Source organism: Ascaphus truei, chromosome 13, assembly GCF_040206685.1.
Source record: "Ascaphus truei isolate aAscTru1 chromosome 13, aAscTru1.hap1, whole genome shotgun sequence".
NCBI classification, from domain to species: domain Eukaryota; kingdom Metazoa; phylum Chordata; class Amphibia; order Anura; family Ascaphidae; genus Ascaphus; species Ascaphus truei.
In genome coordinates, this window is record NC_134495.1 from 46,052,658 (window position 1) to 46,074,040 (window position 21,383).

General features: G+C 42.7%; 1 protein-coding gene across 3 annotated transcripts in view; it reads left to right on the plus strand.

Moving 5' to 3' along the window:
• The window catches only part of LOC142465282 (uncharacterized), a 44,486-nt gene extending 28,378 nt beyond the window's left edge, over positions 1–16,108 (plus strand). For 2 of the 3 annotated variants that reach the window (XM_075569294.1, XM_075569293.1), the window contains exon 5: positions 13,108–16,108. In XM_075569294.1, coding sequence (XP_075425409.1) covers positions 13,108–14,780 — 1,673 coding nt within the window. In that variant the 3' untranslated portion in view covers positions 14,781–16,108. The remainder of the gene's footprint in view (positions 1–13,107) is intronic. The other variant, XM_075569295.1, reaches the window with a different exon arrangement.
• Positions 16,109–21,383: the final 5,275 nt, after the last annotated feature.

A 21,383-nucleotide genomic window follows, 5' to 3' on the forward strand; every position in this document is an offset into this window, starting at 1 on the left:
GTCTGCCCATTGGCGTGGGGATGTTTTCAATAGATTTGCCGAGCACGAAGGTCAGGGGGTCCTAGGGTATCTTTAGTCCCGTTTTCTCACATATATTAACTTTTGAATCATGGACCAATATCTCTGAATCTCTGGACATGACCACCAAATGTGGGCCATGTCTCCCTTTAGACCACATCCCCTCCAGCACAGGGCAGGTGTGCCGGGGAAGATCTGGCTCAGCCTAGTCTGGGTCAGGTACCACTGGAATAGAATGTTGTATATATTTTCTTTAGTGATTGTACAAATAGAGGTTTAGTTGCCGATTCCCAAACATCCTTCCAGTCGTCTGTGTCAATTGTCAGATTTAAGTCCGCGGACCACTTTTGCATGTATTTATGGGTTGGGGTATCAACTGTCAACTCCAACCCCTTGTAGATCTCGGATATCAACCCCTTCTGGTAGCTGCCCTTGATACAAAGGGATTCGAATTTGGTTAGTGTGGGGAATTTGGCATTTTGGGAAAGCGAAAAGAGAAAGTGCCTAATTTGCAGGTATTTAAATAAATGGAGATCCTGGGTCTGATATTTATCCCTGAGCTCCTGGAAGGTGAAGGGCTGTCCCTTCTTAAGCAGATCTGCAACAAACCTGATGTTTAGGTCTTGAAATTGACCGAATTGTCTTTGCGAACAACCCGGCGGGAAATTTGGGTTTCCAAAGATGGGGGTAAGTTGAGAGGGGGATGCTAACAGGCCATACTTCCCTTTATTTTTGAGCCATATGTCCCACGTACATCTCATTGATCCTAGATCAAATTTCCTAGGGCTTTTCTCCTTGCCCCCCTGGGACCAGAGGGACACTGGGAGTGGGAGGGGGGCCGCGTAATGGGACTCTATTGAAAGCCAGCATGAGGAGACCGGGTCGTACTGTAATTCCAAGCTACGTCCTGCCTCAGCTGTGCCGATTTGTAATACATGATCACATCAGGGACCCCAAGCCCTCCCTTCGTTTTGGGGGATAGCATTACCGATTTCGGGACCCTTGGTCTCCCGTTTTTCCAGATGAATTGTAATATGTGGAACTGGATGTTCTTTAGAGCTGGAAGTGGAATGGCTATGGGGAGAGTTTGGAAGAGGTAGAGAAGTCTCGGGAGGATGTTCATTTTAATTGAGATTATTCTTCCAAACCAGGTGATTTGGAGTTTGCTCCAAGACTCAAGGTCGTTGAGTCTGGAGCAAAAATCTGGTTGTATAGGGGGGTGGGTGGGAAATTGAACTGGTATAAGGACCTACATGAGTTTGATATTTTAATCACAAGATATTTAATATTGGTTGTACTCCATTTATATTTATAATTAAGTTGTAGCAGTTTCCATGATGGTTCAGGGAGAGTCAGGTTAAGAGCTTCTGACTTATCCATATTAACTTTGTAGTCTGCAATTGATCCGAATTGGTCTGGTAATTTTTGGAAGTTGGGGAGGGATTTATGGGGGCTGGAGAGGGTCAGTATCACATCGTCGGCAAACAGAGCGATTTTGTACTCTGTTTCGGCAATCATAACCCCTTTTATACTTGTTTCATCGCTAATTTTAGCCGCTAGAGGTTCAATTGATAGGGCGAATAATAAAGGGGATAAGGGACATCCCTGTCTGGTTCCGTTTTTAATTTGTATCGGATCTGATGATCCGCATGGGAGCTTAATGTGTGCCGTGGGGTTTTGGTAGAGGGCTCTAACTCCTTGGAGAAATGGCCACTGAAGCCAAATTTCAGCAATGTTTGATCTAGGTAGGACCATTTGATTCTGTCAAACTCTTTTTTTTAGCGTAGAGACGTAGAATCATAGCCTTAGTTCCAGTGAGTTGTACATAGTCAATAATATCCACGATTTTGCGGGTATTGTCAGAGGCCTGCCTTCCTGACGCAAAACCTACTTGATCAATGTGAATAAATCAAGGGAGAATTGGATTGAGCCTCTTTGCTAAGATCTTGCTGTAGATCTTGAGATCCGTGTTGAGAAGGGAAATTGGTCTATAATTCCCACACAACAGTGGGTTTCTACCTTCCTTGTAGATGATGGCTAAATTTGCTGAGGAGATTGTAGAGGGGATTGGATCGCCCGCCAGAAAGGAGTTAAACATATCGAGCAGATAGGGGGTCAGAGTTAACATGAATGTTTTATAATAGATATTGGAAAATCCATCAGGGCCGGGTGTTTTGGGTAATTTGAGGGATTTAATGGCTCCAGCTAGCTCTTCCTGGGAAATTTGTTTATTTAGGCCTTCTAGCTCCTCTTCCGAGAGAGAGGGAAGGTTACATTGCGCGAGGTATTGCGCTATTATCTCAAGGTTGACGGGTTCTCGGTCTGGGGGATGTAGATTGTATAAGTCTGAGTAAAATTTTGCGAATTCTTGGGATATCTCCTTCTCTATATACAGTAGGTGCCCTGTCCGTTTTTAGTGCGGATTTTGAAGATTTGGGATTTGATCCGGACCCCTCTAAGTTTAGTAGCTAGTAATCTGTCTGCCTTGTTGCCCTTGTCAAAAAACTTTTGGTTGGTCCAACTTCTTCGAGTTGGGTTTGCTTTAGGTCCGCTCTGGTTTGGGATAGCAGTTTTAGGAGGGATTAGATTTGTGGATATGTTCAAACTTTATGATTTTATCTGTGAGTTCATTCTGCAGCTTGAGTTTCATTTTTTTCTTCACTATATGCATTTTTTAATTACTGTTTACACATACAATACAGGGATATGTTTTATGAGTCCCTTTTCTGTATTAAAGGTTATGTTTTAGATTAGGTGGTGGGCAATGAAGTCAATTCTTTGTGAGTACACAATCTTTATACCCTCCATTTCGATTTTTGTCCATTACAGTCACGTGTTAAAAAATTGCAAGAGAATGTGATTTCAGTTAAACAGAGACAGTTTGAAAGAGGTAAAGAGGATTATGATCCAGATCAGGGATTTTCAACCGGGGTTTAGCACCCCAGAGGTTCCGCGGCCGACAGGGAGTGAGAACCGGGACAACTCTCCCAGCTTCCCAGAGCTGGCAGCATGGCGGCAACCCCACATAGCAGTGACCCGGTGGCTCCCGAGTTCAGCAGCAGCCGCCCAGTCACTACTATCTTTCCTCTTCCTGCTGCTGCCGTCAATTTCCAGCTGATAGGAGGGAGAGGAAGCATCAGCGTGAGAGCCCAGCTCCCTTAAAGATACACTGTGTTTGTGTGTGGGGGGGAGAGTGTGTTTGTGTGGGGGGGTGGAGGAAGATTGTCTGTGTGAGTTAGGGGGGGAGAGGTGAGTGTGTATTTGTGTAAGGGGGAGAGACGGGGGTAATAGGGGATGACAAGAGACAGGGGCTGAGGGGAGGGAGAGACGGGAGGTGAGGGGATGATTACGAGAGATGTGGGGGTAAGTGGGGAAGGGGCCAGGGTTGGGGTTCCCCAGAATTTAACTGTTGAATTCTGGGGTTCCATAACGAACAAAAGGTTGGAAACCACTGATCTAGATAGAGTAAGAAATTGGTCCAAACCTCAATCTGCAGATGCAAGCCGTCATCGGTCTATTGAAAATAATAGTAATGTGTGGGGATAAAGAGGGACACACACTAATAGACACAGGATATTGGAGGAGGAAAATGAAACTCCTATCTGTCCTCCAATGAGACAGAAACATCACAATCACTTTAGAAGTAATAATAATCTGACAATTACAGATTTGGCCATGAACCAACCCATTATAGGAAACATCCAAATAATTGTAATCATCAGCAAAATAGAACAAATGAGAATGAGATATAATAATAGAGAATATTTGTCTCCTCCCCCACCCACTCCATATAAAAATGATAAATACGATCATAGGGGGGAACGACTCTTTATCTTTGGTAGAAGAGAATGCCACAAAATTCAGGAAAGAAAAAGTCTGTCCGTGGAGCAAACCATTGTCCAAATGGATACATCACAACACGTTCTCTCCTCTCAGGGAGAATTTTAATGCATTCCCCATGAGGAGGGAAATAGAAGAAAATTCAGGAAAGGAACATGAGGAGGAAAATCTAATAAGCAAAAGGAGACTAATAATTAAGACAAGTGGTATTTGGAATATTAGTGATATCAACTTGACTAAGGAAGAATTGTAAGTTTTATCGAAGGGCCTGCATCTGCACCAAATTTAGGGCCTAATTCTTTCAAACTGTTTGTGGACACTAATACATTTATGCATAAATTTACCATTAAGAGAATTTGTGAAGTGGGATTTTGATTTACCTAGAGTACAAGTGAACATAACCAGTGTAGGAACCCAATCTGAAGAGTTTAATCATACTTCTTTAAAAAGTCTTCCCATCTTATAGTCAGTGACTTTGATACACTTACAAAGGAAAAATTTTAAATTAAAAAGAATATATCCTTCAAAGAAGTTAAATCAATGAACAAACTGGCTAAAAATTAAAGTGTGGTTGTTAAACCAGCAGACAAAGGGGTAGCAATGTAGTGATGAACAGACCATGTTATTTGGAAGAGGCTTTAGAATCCGTAGTTTATTTATTTATAAAATATTTTACCAGTTACCTCTCGTTTTCAAGTATGTCCTGGGCACAGAGTTAAGACAAATAATATATGGTTACAAATACAGTTACATGAGTGAACAGGGTATAAATTATATACAAGACATTGCATGCACAGTTAGAGATAATAAATATTATAGGTGTATGTAACAATTACAGACCAGATTAAAATGTGAGACAGCCGTAGTTTTGAAAGAACTTAGACTGGTGGTGGATGTGAGAGTTTTCGGTAGGTTGTTCCAGTTTTGGGTGCACAGTAAGAGGAGGAGTGACAGGTACTTTGCTGAACCTAGGGACCATGAACAGTCTTTTGGAGTCAGATCTCAGATGATAAGTGATGGATGTGATAGGGGTAAGGAGCTTGTTCAGATAGTGCTAACAGTACTTATCTTATATACACAAAACAGATCCTACCAAACAATTCCAGATGAAATTAGATTTACTTTTAAACAAAGTAAAAAATTGGGGGATAAATCATGACAATAAATTTCAATTTCTTTTAAACCCATTTCCAAGGATACCAATATGTAACTTTTTTACCAAAAATCCATAAACATCTTACCCGTCCACCAGGCAGATCGATTTATTTCGGGTATAAATTCAACTACTTCTACTCTATCACACCACATTGACACATTTTTGCAGGAAAATGCTATAAAATTGCCTTCATATTTAAGAGATTTCACTCAAATTATTAATCTAGTGGAATGTTTAAAATGGGAATCTGATTACATTTTGTGTACCTTGGTAAAATTCCCTGTTGGTAAGTTCCCTGAACCTCCTTTTTTAGTCGTCTTTTTTTAAACATAGATTTCTTTATTGTAAAATTGGGGTACAGAAGGGAAAAAGGGTAGGGGAAATTGTTACGCATTACAGTACTTCGGCATTCGTTTATTCACATACAGTAGGTAGCTCACCTTACTGAACATTCATATTTGTAGTGTTGTACAAAAATCGCATACGTCAGTCACTCACGGGATGGAGGGGGGTCTGGGGGCAACAATAAGGGTTAGAACACAGCAACTATCAACTGGAGGGGGTAGGGGAAATTATCACAGTATTCTCAGAATTACATCTCAGCATCTCGTCCTATTCCTATCTCCTAAATCTCCTCTCGGTTTAGATCCTTCCGAAGCATCAGAACAATTTTTACAGCATTGCTAGCTCTGGGTCTAGGCCCATGCCACCCTCCTGTGACAACCATGGTTTCCACACCTCAGCAAATTTATGGGATTTCTCTCTTAGATATGCCGTGATACGCTCCATTTTCAGGGTATGCCATAACCTGCGTTTGATGGATATTAATCCCGGGCTAGTCTACTTATTCCAACACGCAGCTATGGAACATCTAGCAGCCAGTAAGATATGTAGCATTAATTTATATCTGTGCCTGGGAACATTGGGAGGGGGTCTGCCCAATAGGGCTAGCCATGGGTCAGGGACCATCTGTGTGTCTCCTAGGAAATTGATTAAGTAAAATATTTGCCACCACAGGGGGGTCAAAACTGGACAGGACCACCAAACATGTAAGAGGGATCCTCTCTGCCCACAGCCTCAGAAACATGGTTAGAAAGTTAGAAAGTGCATTGCACAGCAGATGTTGATGCCAATTATAGAGTATGGGGACATAGTATATGGCATAGCACCCCAAACTGACCTTGGCAAACTTGATAACCTCTACAACTCAATATGCAGCTTTGTCCTCCAATGCAATTACAACACACATCACTGTGAAATGCTCAAAGAACTAGATTGCTTATCACTTGAGTCTAGTCCCAAATTTCAACTCTCCTGCCTTGCCTTAAAATACTTTCTGGGCAAGCTACCTGCCTATCTGGACAATCTCCTCACCCCTACCACATACAGCACTTATCTGAGATCTGACTCAAAAGACTGTTCATGGTCCCAAGGCTCAACAAAGTATCCGGACGTTCCTCCTTCTCTTACCGGGCACCCCACAACTGGAACAGTCTACCAGAGATTCACTACCACCACCAGTCCAAATTCTTTTAAAACTAAAGCTGTCTCACATATTAATCTGGTCTGTAACTGTTACATACGCCTATTAGATATCCTATTAGATATATTATCTCTGTGTATGCAATGACTTGTATATAATATACTGTATAACCCTTTTCACTCGTAACTACAGCTCAACCCCGTTATAGCACAATCCGCTACAATGCGAATCGCTTATAACACCGTCTGAGCGTGGCTCTCGATTTGAAAACCTCCATTTTCGATCCCCCTCCTCTTTGCAGCTGTTGGCTCTCTCCTCGCAGGGCTGTGTGCACATGCTCTCTCTGCAGCTAGTGCGCGGCGTCGCAGAGGAGTGTCACATGACACAACACACACCCTCCTACATCATGTGGGAATTTTTTTTTAAACATTCAAATCAATGCTTCATTGCAAACAGACAGATACACACACCTACACCATGTGGAAATTGAAAATTAATACATTTTATATATTACACATGCAGGGATCGAACTCAGGACCTGCCATATACTGGAATCAATGTTTCACCTCTTCTACAGAGGTAACAGCGAATTGCAATGGACTGCACTGTTTACTATGTTAAGTTTGTTATTAGAGTCTGTGACATCACACAATCCCTGTGGCGTAGACTCTAAAAACAAACTTAACATATACATAGTACACAAAGCAGTCCATTGGTGTAGAGGTAGAGAATGGTACCAGTATATTAAAGGTCCTGGGTTCGATTCATAAACATTTATCAATTATACAATATAATAAAAATAAAATAATAATTTATTATTTTTTTTTTATATATAATTTATAAATTATACCATATCATACAGGAATCGAACCGAGGACCTTTCATATGCAAGATCAATTATGTACCTCTACACCACAGGGACTGTGTCATGTCACAGACTCTAGAAACAAACTTAACATTTACATAGTACACTGTGGCAATGTGCTGTAGCGGATAAATATATTTATAGGGTCTGTCTTGTCACACCATGCCTGTGGTGTAGAGGTAAAGCATTGATACCAGTATATGTCCTGAGTTCGATCCCTGCATGTGTATTATTTAAAATGTATTAATGTTCAATTCTCACATGGTGTAAGTGTCTGTATGTCTCCGTTATCAATAAAGCATTGAATTGAATGTTTAAAAAAAAAAAAAGTGTAGGGGGTGTGTGTTGTGACCCTCCTCTGCGACACCGCGTAAGAGAGCCGACAGCTTCGAAGAGGAGAGAGATCTTGATGCCTGTATCACGCGGCGAAATTTTAACGGTTATAATGCGGTCTCATTCTGTGGCCCCCAAGGACCGTGTTATAACGGGGTTCAGCTGTATGTTTTTGTCATAACTCTATGCCCAGGAAATACTGGAAAACTAGAGGTAACTCTCAATGTATTACTTCCTGGTAAAACATTTGATAAATAATATGCTCTTATGGATTACAATAAAGATGCAGCCTGGTTTATCTCCACCCTGCCCTGCACTTACTGCAGATGAACCGCAGCACAAGTGTGGCCTGATCACAGCCAAGTACAGCGCATGGGGGGGATATCCTATCAGTATTAACAAAGTGGGGGGCCTGCTTCCGAATGGGACTCCCATTCACTAGCAGGGACTCTAGCTGTGTTAACCCTTAGGCTGCGAACCCGCTGCAGCCTGCGGCGCGCGCGGCCGCGGGCCACCAGACCCTTAATCGAATGGTTCTTGCCCCCGTCCGGCAGGGCTGACTGCGTACTGTGACGCGTCAGCCTGCTGGAGCTACATCCGAATTGTGCTTTTCAGCACTGACGCGTCACATGGTACGCAAGTCAGCCAATGGGGAGGAGGGGAGGAGAGCTGCTTTTGTGTCTGTTTTGTGCGTTCGGCTGTGTGTGTGCCCGAGTGCATGAGTGCCTGTCTGTGTGCGTGCCTGAGTGCGTGAGTGCCTGCCTGTGTGCGTCCCTGTCTGTGTGTGTGCCTGTCTGTATGTGTGCCTGAGTGCGTGAGTGCCTGTCTGTGTGTGAGGAGTTGAGGGGCTGAACGGCTGAGGAGTTGAGGGACTGAACGGCTGACAGGCAGTCCCGCCCCCTCACGTCATGGCCGCGCCTCCCACCCGTTTTGGCCACGCTCTTTCCCCCCGCCCCCTCGCGCCGGAAAAGTTTCCTGCAGACCGCAGATCGTGGTGCAGTGAGTTGCACGCGCCGCCGGCAAGCAAGACAGCCGTGTGGACGCGTGCAACGGGGCCTTAGCCTTAGGGGCAAGTAATGTTCTGAGTTTTGGCCCTGGGGAAACTGTGATCTGGCTGTGGTCAGACTGCATTTGAGCTGCAGGGAAAACTCTAAATGTATGTGACTGCATCTGTACATAAGATGTACTATCAGTCTTCTGCGCGTTAGGATAATAGAACACATTAGGAATATAACAAATGGTTTAGATTCACTTAGTGTATCATCACACTTCAAAAAGTGCCATAATTCTGAATCTAGTGATTTGGTTTATTTAGTAATATATTCTGAGCAATACCATTGGGTGGGGTGGAAATAAAATTAAAACTATCTCACAGCAGTATCCTTTTGGATTCATAAATTACCCACTTTGCAACCTCAGTCTTAATATTGCTATAGATTTAAATTAATTTCTTATTTAGCTTTTATTTTTGTTCACTTTTCAGAATTGTCCTATTTTTCCTTCTCTTTATTTATATCCATTTTTATCACATTTGTCATCCTATTTTAAAATGTAAATGAAGCATTTCCTTTTTCTTTTTTTTTTTTAATTTAAAATTAGTAAACCTATCCTTCTGGATACCCAAATAGGCAATTAATAGCCTTTTACTAAGTAATGTTCTTCATACTGATTTTTATTACCCTATTTCCTCAATTCTAAGACGCACCTTTTTACTGATTTTCACATGCCTTAAATCGCAGTGCGTCTTAGAATCGATGTATTAATTTTTTTTTAAATAAAACAAAGTGTCTACAGTACTAACCCCATCTTTTCACTCACCACGTTTCAGTAGAGGTCCCATGTCCGCGGAGGATAAAGCGGGGGGCGGGAGTGTGCCGGGTTCGTGGAGGGTGAGTGGCGGGAGTACAGCAGGAAAGGTCCCAAGTCTGCAGGGGAATGAAGATAAGAAGATGGCGGGCGGATGTGCGGTGGGGGCAGCAGGAGATCATAATAGCAGGAGAGCTGAGCAGGAGCAGAGCAGCATAGGGGAACGGCATGGGAGGTGCACACTGTAACCGGAAGTCAGACACCGGTCAACTTCCAGTGTAACTGTGTGCACCTCCCAAGCCGTTCCCCTACGCCACTCTGCTCCTGCTCAGCTCTCCTGCTATTATGATCTCCTGCCACCACAACACACCCGCCCACTGTCTTCTTATCTTCATTCACCTGCAGACTGTCCATCTTCAACCATCTGCAGACGTGGGACCTCTCCTGCTGCCGCCGCCCGCTTCATTCTCTGCTGACATGGGACCTCTCCTGAAACTTGGAAAGTGAAAAAGTAATTTTCCTTGATTGTAAGGGCCAAATCGATGGTGCATCTTACAATCGGTGGCGTCTTACAATCGAGGAAATACGGTAGTTTATCATCTTAGTGTTTGAAAGTGAAACACGCTCAATGACATTTTAAATATGTATATGCAATGTATCAAATTGTGATTCTGCCTGTGGCTAATATATGTTTGTTTCTTAGAGAACATCATACAATTATTTTTATCCCACTCATATTGATACAGTACGTGATTATGTTTGATTAAATTGCATATGTTTTGCATTTGTTTTTTTCAATTGCAAGCATTACACAATCTGTACGCCATTGATGCTGATTACTTCATTGTGTCCATTGTATTGCATCTGTTTTGCATTTGATACTTATAATTGCAACGTGACAACATGCATTGACTTTAAAAATTAACACTTGTCCTGGTTTGGATGAGATTATAAACCCTGAGGAAGCTAATTAATGAGTGAAACACGTAGGGTGACTTTACATCACTGTACTGGACTTGTGAGAGGTGTCCGCTTTTGTGCTCTATTTGCCTGCACTAACACGTGTAACGATCGGGGAGTCACGCCGCTTTCGGCACGCTCCCCACTCACCTCTGCTCACTGCAGAGGCTCCCACCTCCCCTGCTTCTGCCTCTCCTGGTTCCGCCTCTCCTTCTGGGACCACCCGGCAAACTCCTCGCACGTGCACACCCTGCACCGGGCTTAATGCCCCTTCCTCTGCCTCCAGCTTGCATTCTCGCGCCGACGTCGGGGGCATGTGACACGCATGTGGTGCACACAGGTCTCTCCTCTGACCTAGTCATGAATCCTCATCTCACCTGATTTCATACTCCGGATTCACCAACCACAATCCTCACTGTTGACGCACCTCCATGCTACAGGTTTCTCATTGGTTGCTCTCTCCTATTTATGCTCAGCTGCCCCACTGGCAAATTGGGGGGGAAACATAATTCAATGTTCCATTGTGTTCATTGCTTCCTAGCCTTGCAGTCTTGTCTTGTCCTCTTGTTCGCAGCTCTCTGTTAATGACCCGGCTTGTTTTGGACTCCGCTCTTCTGACTCCTGACCCCGGCTCACTACAACAAACCGAACCTCTCCAACCCTGATCTCGGCACCCATACTACGTACTACGACTATTCTCCTCTATCCAACACGGACTCCGGCTAATAGTACCTGCAATGATGGGTACCTCTCCAATCCAGACCCCGGCAAGTATATCGACAATCCGTACCTTTCCAACCCAGACCAGGCTACCTTGACCAACCTACACCCCAGATGCGCCCACACGGCTGTGGGTGGTGTTTATATCCATCCCCACCTCGGCCCCGCTGTCACGCCTTGTTTGTGGTGAGCACAACGTGACAACGCGAGAGTGTGATCTGCTCCGCCTCTCTGCTCCACCCTGAGATAGGAAGACAAGTGGGTTGTTGCATGCTGGGGTGAAGCCTGGGGACAGACAGTCTTCAGACCCTGGGTGGTCTAGATGCTTTTTATTCCTTGGGAGCATGCGATTGTCTTTCCACTGCCCTGTTATACAGTATGTGTTTTTATTAATAAAATGTTATTTGCACCATGTTTCTATACTCTCTCCTTCATATATAAAGACATCCTGCCCTGCACCCATACACAGATAAATATCCTGTCTGAGTCCACTTTTGTGTTTGAAAATAATTTAATATTCCCATATAGCACTGGAGTGGAAATGTCATAATTTTGGACCGTTCCCATTCTTGACCTAAATGTTTTTGCACTATACTGTATATTTTTCTGTTTTTTCATGTAACATCCTGAGAAAGTTTGTGCTTTGGACCTGTTGCTGCTATACTGTGTGGATGTTGGGAGACAATAACTTGTGAAAAGCTGCATCTTTCCCAGAAATAGTATATTCATTATATTTTATGTATATGTATTTTGCACTTGTTCATTCATTGTTTCACAGGTGAAATGACACAAGAAGATGGAGGTTAAATATCAATCTTCCAATATATAATCTTTTTTATCTGTAAATTGTCATTTACTGTACTCTTAATAAAAAGAAAGTTGAATCCTTTTTAGTCATGTGAAGTTTTTTAGGGGCATACTGTAAGTAGTTGGTTACATTGATATAAATGGGATATCAAATCATATGAAATTAATGGGAATAAGGGATGGGTTACATTGCTTTTAGATTAAAGACACAATAGCCCACTAGCGCCGCCTATCATTACTGCAGAGTACTACAGCCAATGCTAAAACTCAATTTTTTTCGGTCATGGCTTTCTCGCAGCTCAGTCACAGTAATCGCATCCAACCCACCAAATGAAAGTAATTGCCGGGATTTAAACCTAGCTTCTTGCGGGCATGGGAAGTGTGTCTTTCTACATCTGTAGGTGAGAAAAGGTAAAGTGCAGATGTGGAAAGGGTTTGGAAATTAAAAGCCCTGTGTTCCAGTAAATCTAAAGAAAATTGTTCATTTTTAGAAAAACAAATACACAAAGGACCGGCAGAGACCCACACCAAAGGAGAATAGATACACGCAGGACAGACACACACCACAGGAGTACAGATATACACTGGACATATGGGGACACACAACCGGAGGACAGATGCACACATGACCGACAGACACACCATTTGAGAATAGATACACACACACACAAGGAGAACAGATACACACAGTACACATATGCACAATTCTCTTCTTCCTCTGATCACACCTTTCTCCTGTTCATGCTGCTTTTTCCATCTCTTGGCCCCGCCTCCACAAACATGTTATTATTAATCTAATTTATTTATAGCATGCCAACATATTCTGTAGCACTATACGATAGAGTTGGAGGATGAAAACAATAAAATAACAAACATAAACATGCATCATTACAGTAGGATACCTGTCCCATGGATTTTATAATCTATGAGGAAGGGTAAGTGGAAACAAAAGGTACAGGGAGATCACTGTATCGTGAGTTGCTTAAAATTTTAGCAACAGTACTACTTGAGCTTACAGTATATTCCAATTGCAATTTGGGACGTGTTTTAAATTAATTAATATTTTCAACCTGTAATGCTAATTATGTTTATACTATTAATTAACTTATTTTCTCACAGTGCATTTATTTCCAACAGATAAATCCAAGCACACCTGCAGGATGGCACACTCCTCTCTGCTCTGCTCTTCAGCTTGTTTAAATGAAGATAATAACAGTGTTTTAAAAAGTGATCAAGGAGCAAATTACTTGAGACAAAATAACCCAAGTAAGAGATCGAGAAAAGATGTAAGAATTATGGCTGAGGAATCAGGCTCATGTGAAGAAGAAAATCCCACAGTTTCCCACATTTATACATTGAAAGAACATGAATATGCATCTACTCATATTAAGAAGTGGGACAAGGGCAACACTAATGCACAAAAAAATCACAAGAACTTGTTAGTAATGAAGTATAAGTGCAGTGAATGTGGAAAAAACTTTAATAATAAATCGGCTTATACAATTCACCAAAGAACACACACTACAGAAAGGCTGTATAAATGCTCTGAATGTCAGAAATGTTTTACTAGTAACTCGGCTCTTGTTAAACATCAGAGAATTCACAAGGGAGGGAAGTTGTTTCCTTGCTCTGAATGTGGGAAACACTTCTCTTGCAAATCAGTTTTTTTAAAACATCAGAGAATTCACAAAGCAGAGAAACAATTTTCTTGCTCTAAATGTGGGAAATGTTTTTCGAAGAACTCAAATCTTGTTACACATCAGAGAATTCACACAGGAGAGAAACGATGTGTATGCTCTGAATGTGGGAAATGTTTTTTCAAGAACTCAGATCTTGCTAGGCATCAGAGAATTCACACAGGAGAGAAACCATTCATTTGCTCTGATTGTGGGAAATGTTTTTCCCATAAGTCAGATCTTGCTAGACATCAGATAATTCACACAGGAAAGAAGCCATTTGGTTGCTCTGAATGTGGGAAATGTTTTTCTCACGGCTCAACTCTTGTTAAACATCATAGAATTCACACAGGAGAAAAGCCCTTTGTTTGCTCTGAATGCGGGAAATGTTTTATCAATAACTCACATCTTGTTACACATCAAAGAATTCACACAGTAGAGAGACCATTTGTATGCTCTGAATGTGGGAAATGTTTCTCCCAAAATGCACAACTTGGTAAACATCAGATAATTCACACAGGAGTGAAGCCATTTGTTTGCTTGGAATGTTGCAAATGTTTTTTCCGTAAATCAGATCTTGTTAGACATCGGATAATTCACACAGGAGAGAAGTCATTTGTTTGCTCTGAATGTGGGAAATGTTTTTTCTACAGGTCAAATCTTGTTAAACATCAGAGAATTCACACATTAGGGACACCATGTGTTTGCTCTGAATGTGGGAAATGTTTTTCCCAGAAGTCACATCTTGTTAAACATTGGGTAATTCACACAGGTCAAAAGCCATTTGTTTGCGCGGAATGTGGGAAATGTTTTTTCCGTAAGTCAGATCTTGTTAGACATCAAATAACTCACACAGGAGAGAAATCATTTGTTTGCTCTGAATGTGGAAAATGTTTTTCTCAGAACTCAAATCTTGTTAAACATCAGAGAATTCACACAGGAGATAAACCATTTGTTTGCTCGGAATGTGGGAAATGTTTTTCCCAGAATGCACACCTTTTTAAACATCAGAAATTTCACGCACAAAAGAGACTAATTGCTCCTAATGTGAGAAATGTTTTAGACAAGGTTCACAGCATGTTAAACATCAGAGACACCACAGAGATAAATATATAGCATTAAAAATGTCACGGAGAGTCATGGATTTTTGCTCTCAAAAATTTCAGACATTAAAATCCTTATGTGATTGAAGAGTCCCTTAAATAAAGATTATGACCAGCCTGTGGACTCTTTGCCCACCAGGCACCTTCATTTTGGATCACAATAGAAGTACAAATGTATTTACAATAGAGTATTTGTAGACAGTATATCATCCCCCTATTCACATCCACCAAAGGTCCCCTGCAGTGTTTCCTCTGTCCTGTATCTGGCTGCTGTCATTTGTTGCTGCACGCCTGCTGATATGAGGCCTCCTAGATCTCAGTGCAAAGTGGCACCCTTGGTTATGAAATCATTAACCCCCTCTGGTGTGGATTCCCTCATATTTTCCCATTTCTGTTCCATGTGGGCAAATGCCCCAAATGTCCCTGTAATAAAAATGGCAGAGAATATTAAGTATTTGAGTCAATCTTGTACTTCAGGGGTTATCAGTTACAAATTGTGTTAAAATACAAGAATTGTTTTTATGACAGGTCAAGACCTTTCCTGTGTCTGTGTTTATCTAGAAAGAGGACTTAACCTGGAGGCTATTACTGACAGCCCACTAAAGGGGGAAAAAAGTATAGTTTAAAAGGCTATACACAATAGCCAGATCATGGGCTGTCAGCCTCAAGGAAATACTTACATTTTTTAAATATCCCCTGTTCATCAAAAAGAGAAGTGACAAACAGGTCACCACTTAGTCTGAGGGCTATATTAAATATAATGTCATCTATTCTGAAGAATAACTAATAGATAGTCGTAACAGTTGCAATAAGATGTATGTAATAAGGGCAAACCCTTCATGTTTAGGAGGTGGCAAGGGACAGATATCCATTTGTCGCTCAAATTTAGGAGCAAGCCGGTCAAAAGTAGTATTGTTGCATTCAGCAATCTCGTCTGAGCATATTGATATGAGTCATGTGTGTCCAAGTATTATGGGCACAAATTTATGACACCTTTTATATATTGAGACAACATTTAAACATCACAAGAAAAGTTTTTTTCCTTTCAAGTCTAAATGTCACGAGGACTGTTTGATGAAAGGGGTGGGGTTTATGTGTGTTTCAATGCAAGAAGGTCTGGGCCTAAATGTAGGCATGTTTGCATAGAAAATCAGAATTCAACAGAGGTGTATTTTGAGATCAGAGCACGTGAATTATTTTCTTCTCTAGTGACCTCTATGGGAAGAAACTATGACATATGGTAAAGTACTATATAGGGATTTCTGTTCGTTTTAGCCTGTTATTTTAAGAAACTATCTACTGTACATTTATGGTAACTGTATGTTCTTAGATTAATCTTTTTTCTTTAATCTAAGCACTGTATTTTTTTTATATTAAAACAAAACTTGAATTAGTAATGCTTTGGTCTCTGATTGATCTGTTGCATGCTTTGTAGAGAGTAAAGTACATTTTTCGGACACATTTTGCTACAACTAATTTTTGTGTGTTGAGTGCATACTTTTTTGCATTTATCTTTGGTGGTGGCAGCAGATTAGATTGCAACTGAGTATGGGTAACTAATAACTCATAAAGTAACTTGTGGAGGTGAAAAGTAAGTTGGCTAGTTTAGCCTTATGTATTAATCCTTGTTGCATATATAAGTCACATGCTGTTCATGACAGATGATATGTTGGGACAGATTGAGGGGAGATAATGTTAATTTGAGGGACCTTTGCGGAAGTTGAAAAGTGGCTCAGCTAGGTTGCTTATTATTCACATTTGTCCACCATGCAGGTCATATGCTCACAGGTGTGCCATACGTGACAGTCCCTGTAGGTCTAAAAAGCACTTAAGGAACCATTGGGCAGAAAATATTTAAACTTTCCTTCCTTGCTGTATTGCTTTTAGACTTAATGTTAATTTGAGGGACCTTTGCGGAAGTTGAAAAGTGGCTCAGCTAGGTTGCTTATTATTCACATTTGTCCACCATGCAGGTCATATGCTCACAGGTGTGCCATACGTGACAGTCCCTGTAGGTCTAAAAAGCACTTAAGGAACCATTGGGCAGAAAATATTTAAACTTTCCTTCCTTGCTGTATTGCTTTTAGACTTACTTTGGGAAGACATTTTTCTGCTGTGTGGTCTCTCCTTGGACATACTGGGCTATGGAGTAATTCCCTGCCTCTTCACCCAGCCTTCCATCCCCACGGACCATAACTTCTCTTATACTTAGTAGTAGTATAGGTTGTAGAGATGGTGGGGGAACCCCTGCTGCAGCCTTAGTTAGATGATAATATGAACGGTGTTTTGGGTGTAAACTGTAGTGGACATAGGAGAGAAGGAACCCAATATAGCACTCAGGTTCACACTCTGGAGATAAGTGAATGAATTAAAAACATAATCTTTATTAAACAGCATATATAAAATAGTTGTCCAACGACGTACTGAAGGTGAATTGATCCTAAATAAATAAAGCCATATTGGCTCTGGATCAAGGTAAATAGTGTGTGCCAGATGATTTTATTAAACCACTGGTACTGATTCAACACAGTAATCCTAATGCGGACCTGTGTGGTAGGTGATTATTAAGGTGTGTCCGGGTAAGTACTGAAATTGTAGGTCACAAAGGTATAATATATTCTTTTATTTTGTGGTAGGTGTGACCCAACTGATGGACATATAAACAAATATACTATGTATATCAGTGATGGTGAAAATCAATCAGCTACGCTTCTCTTAGAGATATATATGCCCCTATCAGTGTTACATGACCTAAGGTAACCCTCTGGGTGCTGTACTCCAGGGGTGTGTGGACCTGTATTAACCAGCGTGGCTAAAGTCAGAGATAGGTGTCCTGACTAAGGTCGTGAAAGAGGTCAGTGTCCCAGTCTGGGAGACGCTGATAATATGGGCAGGCTTGTGACTCATAAATAAACAGAAGGCTGGATATTGGTAAGAGCTGAAGGAGACCTCACAGATGTTAAGCCGCACACCAATACGGCAGGGCAGCTATAGCGTGCTGCAGGTAAGTTTGCTCAGTACTTAAAATTCGGGAACACTGTCCTTGTAACCACCTTAATGAGGCTAAAAGTGACCGTCGGGGCACTTTTATCCTATGTAAAACTGCACTCGCAGACTACCGCATTGACTCTCGGTCACAGAAATACATGCGGAGGCAGTCCTGATCTGCGCGTGCACGTGTGTATAAGGAGCCGACGCACGCGTTTTCGCGAGGGGCTTTTTCAAGGCAAATATTTAGTATCGTTAAGGATACCCTGCAGGTAGGCAGGTATATATAGGGCCCCCAGTGATGACGTCATGAGTTAACCCCTGGTGTGCCATGGTACACTGGCGACACACTTTATTCGAGCTCGGCTAGTCCCACGAATTCGGGTATACCCGGGTGTATTGAGGTTTGTGACTTTTTTCTGCCCGAGTGCATTGGGTTATTTTCCAGGCAGGGATTGAAGCATTTTATTCCCGCTGGCTGCAATACTGCACAATATATATATATATATACTGCATTACAATTCATGAATTTATGCCATCTGGTAGACACGCGAAGCATTGCAGCCTATTAAATCCTAATCATTATCATTTAACAGATCAGCCGCCCGTCAGCCAGGCATGAACCCAGACTGGGAAGGCAAACGCAACGGGGCTTGTCAGAGGTGTGGAGCGGCGCATTCCAGGTATCTGCCAGGTACATACTGGGTATTTGCTCGAATAAAGTGTGTCGGTGCAGTATGTCACGAGAGCTTGAGACAGGCTGTAATTGTACACCAAAAACTATATATAAATATATATATACCTGGGTTTGAACTGGGACGAGACTTAGATATGATAAATATAATTTATTCCTTGATAAAGGTGAACACAACAGATTATACAATAACAGGCAAAATATAGACACTTACGTAAAGATTATGGCAAGACAGCCAGCAGGATTACAGACTGCCACTTCTCCCATATCTCCAGGTGACATCACAGCAAAACAGGCAGGTCACATGCATGCATGAAGATCATTTGCATGAAGAACAATGAACATGAACAACATGGGTAAAGGGTGGCTTGACTTATATATCATTTTAACCCTGGTACCCCAGTTTACGGCTCCGTGCCGTCTAGTAAAATCCTCTTGAAGCTTTTGAAGCTAGGTGGTCAGTGTGAAAAGTTCCACTTCCTCTGGTTAATTCCTTTTGTCCGTTGGGCCAAGCATAAGCAATTAGCCACTTAGTCTTTGATGATCAGGTTTGTAAATTCTAGCCTTTCCCTGCTCATCACAACAGGGGTTCCTCAGACTCAACCAAAATTTCATATTTACTGCAAATCATTGCATAACTTCCGTTCCGTTATACACACAGTCAGGTGAGATATATTACTGCATTCTGGGACACCTGACGCTCGTAGAGAGACCCATCATTACATTGTAATATGAACATTAATAGAGATATTAATATCTGGCATTTAGCAGCAGTTACATATTCAATGTTTAGACTTCCCAAGATCGGCTTACTCTCGCCAATACACTTATGTAATTCTTAGCCGGTTCAGCCAAGGACATCTCATAGTATCCTTATATTTAATAAAGTTACTCACTTTTGATATCCTGTTGGGGAATACCTTTTGCTGGAAGGTGTGAATAACAAACCCTTCCCTTCCTTTTGCCTGCTTCCCGCATAAACAATTCCCCTGGGAAGCCAGGCTCAAATCTAGCAGGATATCCTATTTAGCATCCTACTGGCCACGTCAATAAACCTTTTGAAGTGGGCTTTTGCTTTTCGCATAACCAATTAGGTCAGTTACCTATTGATCAGGGCGATGTATCACACCTCTCTCTGTTGATATACACTTCCAGTGAATACTCATATGAGGCACCATTTGGTTCCTTACGCATTACAAAGACAGGCATTCTGCCTGTACATTAGCACACCATTATTAGCATTCTGCCTGTGTATTTCAAAAACTGCAAAAAGTCACTTTATCAAAAATATATGTCCCTCTTATGACAAAGTTATATTTTTAATATGTGTGTACTTGGGGGGTGACCCGGAGGCTGTACCCCAAGGCTCAGGGTCCTGGCTTACTCCGTTACCAAAATACCAGTTTTCAGGTAACTGTTTATTCAGCACTGCCTTTTGTCACCAACCTGGGTTTAAATCCCAGGACAAAATCAACTGCAGGGCAGTTTTAAAACACAGAGAACCAATATTTAGGCAAAAGCTTGCATTCTCCCATCTGCATCTATCATGTGGGGTTCTAAAACCTTCTCTTTTCACATTCAACTTCAATTAACCCTTTGAAGTCCAGATTTCCTTAAAGGACATAATACAGTGGGATTTCCTTAAACTGTAGCTCATTAACCCCTTAAGTCCCAGTGGGTGGGTTATGCAGACCCTGATCCAGCAACAACATCATTTACACAGGGGAATAAGCATTTTCATGTTATTTAGCAAGGGTTAAGTCACAGTTCTGGGCCTCAGCCCAGTTAACCCCTTGTCTCCCTGGCGAGGTTAGAGGGGGGGCCCTTGGGGGGTAACCCCGTTAATCCCGGGCCAAACCCTCCCTACCGCCACACCTCCCCTGCTCAAGGGCCCCTGGTACCCCAGCGGCCTCCCCATGGCCCTGGGATACCACTGGCGCTCTTGACGCACTCAATACGTCCTGAGGGATTGGCCTGGCAAAATTGTCCTCCGGCATTGACCAGTACACAGTGGATTGTAAAGTCCAGTTCCTGCAAAGCCGGGCATTCTCCTTTGCCTCCCTCTGCTCCCCACCCAGTGCCTTGGGAACCAAGTCCGTGGTGAAGGGGCCCCGGTGCAGTCCAGGCTGCACACTGCCCAGAGACTGGCATGTCTCTGCATCTGCAGGAGACCAGCTATCCAGCACAGACCGTCGCTTTCCTGTCAACCAAGTCTGGGACAGGGTTATGTCACTATTCTGTAGGGACTCTACCTGCCCTGGCTCTGTGCCACCCTGTAGCTGCTCCGCCATACTCCTGACTCTCCTCCCTGGCTGCCTATCTACCCACAGCCCTTCCTTTGGGGACCCGGGGGAATCTGTCAGGGGGGTCACTCCTGGCCTGTCATAGCAAGGGACTTTCTGCCTACCTAGCCCATCCCTAGCTTCTGCCAGCTGCCTGACACCCCACTGACCTCCTATCTCCCCCTGCTCCACGGTGCCTCCCTGCCTAGCCTCCCCTAGGCCCAGCACCTCAGCCGGCTGCTTACCTCCCTGCAGCCCACCTGCACTCCTCTCCTCCCTGGGCAATCCTACCCCAGACCCTGGAACTACCTGAGTGCACCTACCTCCCTGACCTTGTCTCCCCCTTACCAGGGATGAGCTCAGGGGCATCTCTCCAGATGCAACCGCCTTAGCGCTTGGCTGGCAGGTATCCCTGGGGTGGCACAAGCCTGCCACTGCCACGGATACCCCCAGCCCATAGCTAGGCTGCAACAGGGGGTTGCTGATCTGAGAAACCCCCTGAGGCTCTGCCAGGGTAATGGGGAAATCTAGCTGCAATACCTGCTGCTGTACCTCCCCGGCTACCACTAGCCCTTCTTCTCCCACTGACATCTGCTGCTGGCTACCTACCTGCAGCCTCTCCTCACTCCGCTTCTCCCTAGCTAATCCTAGC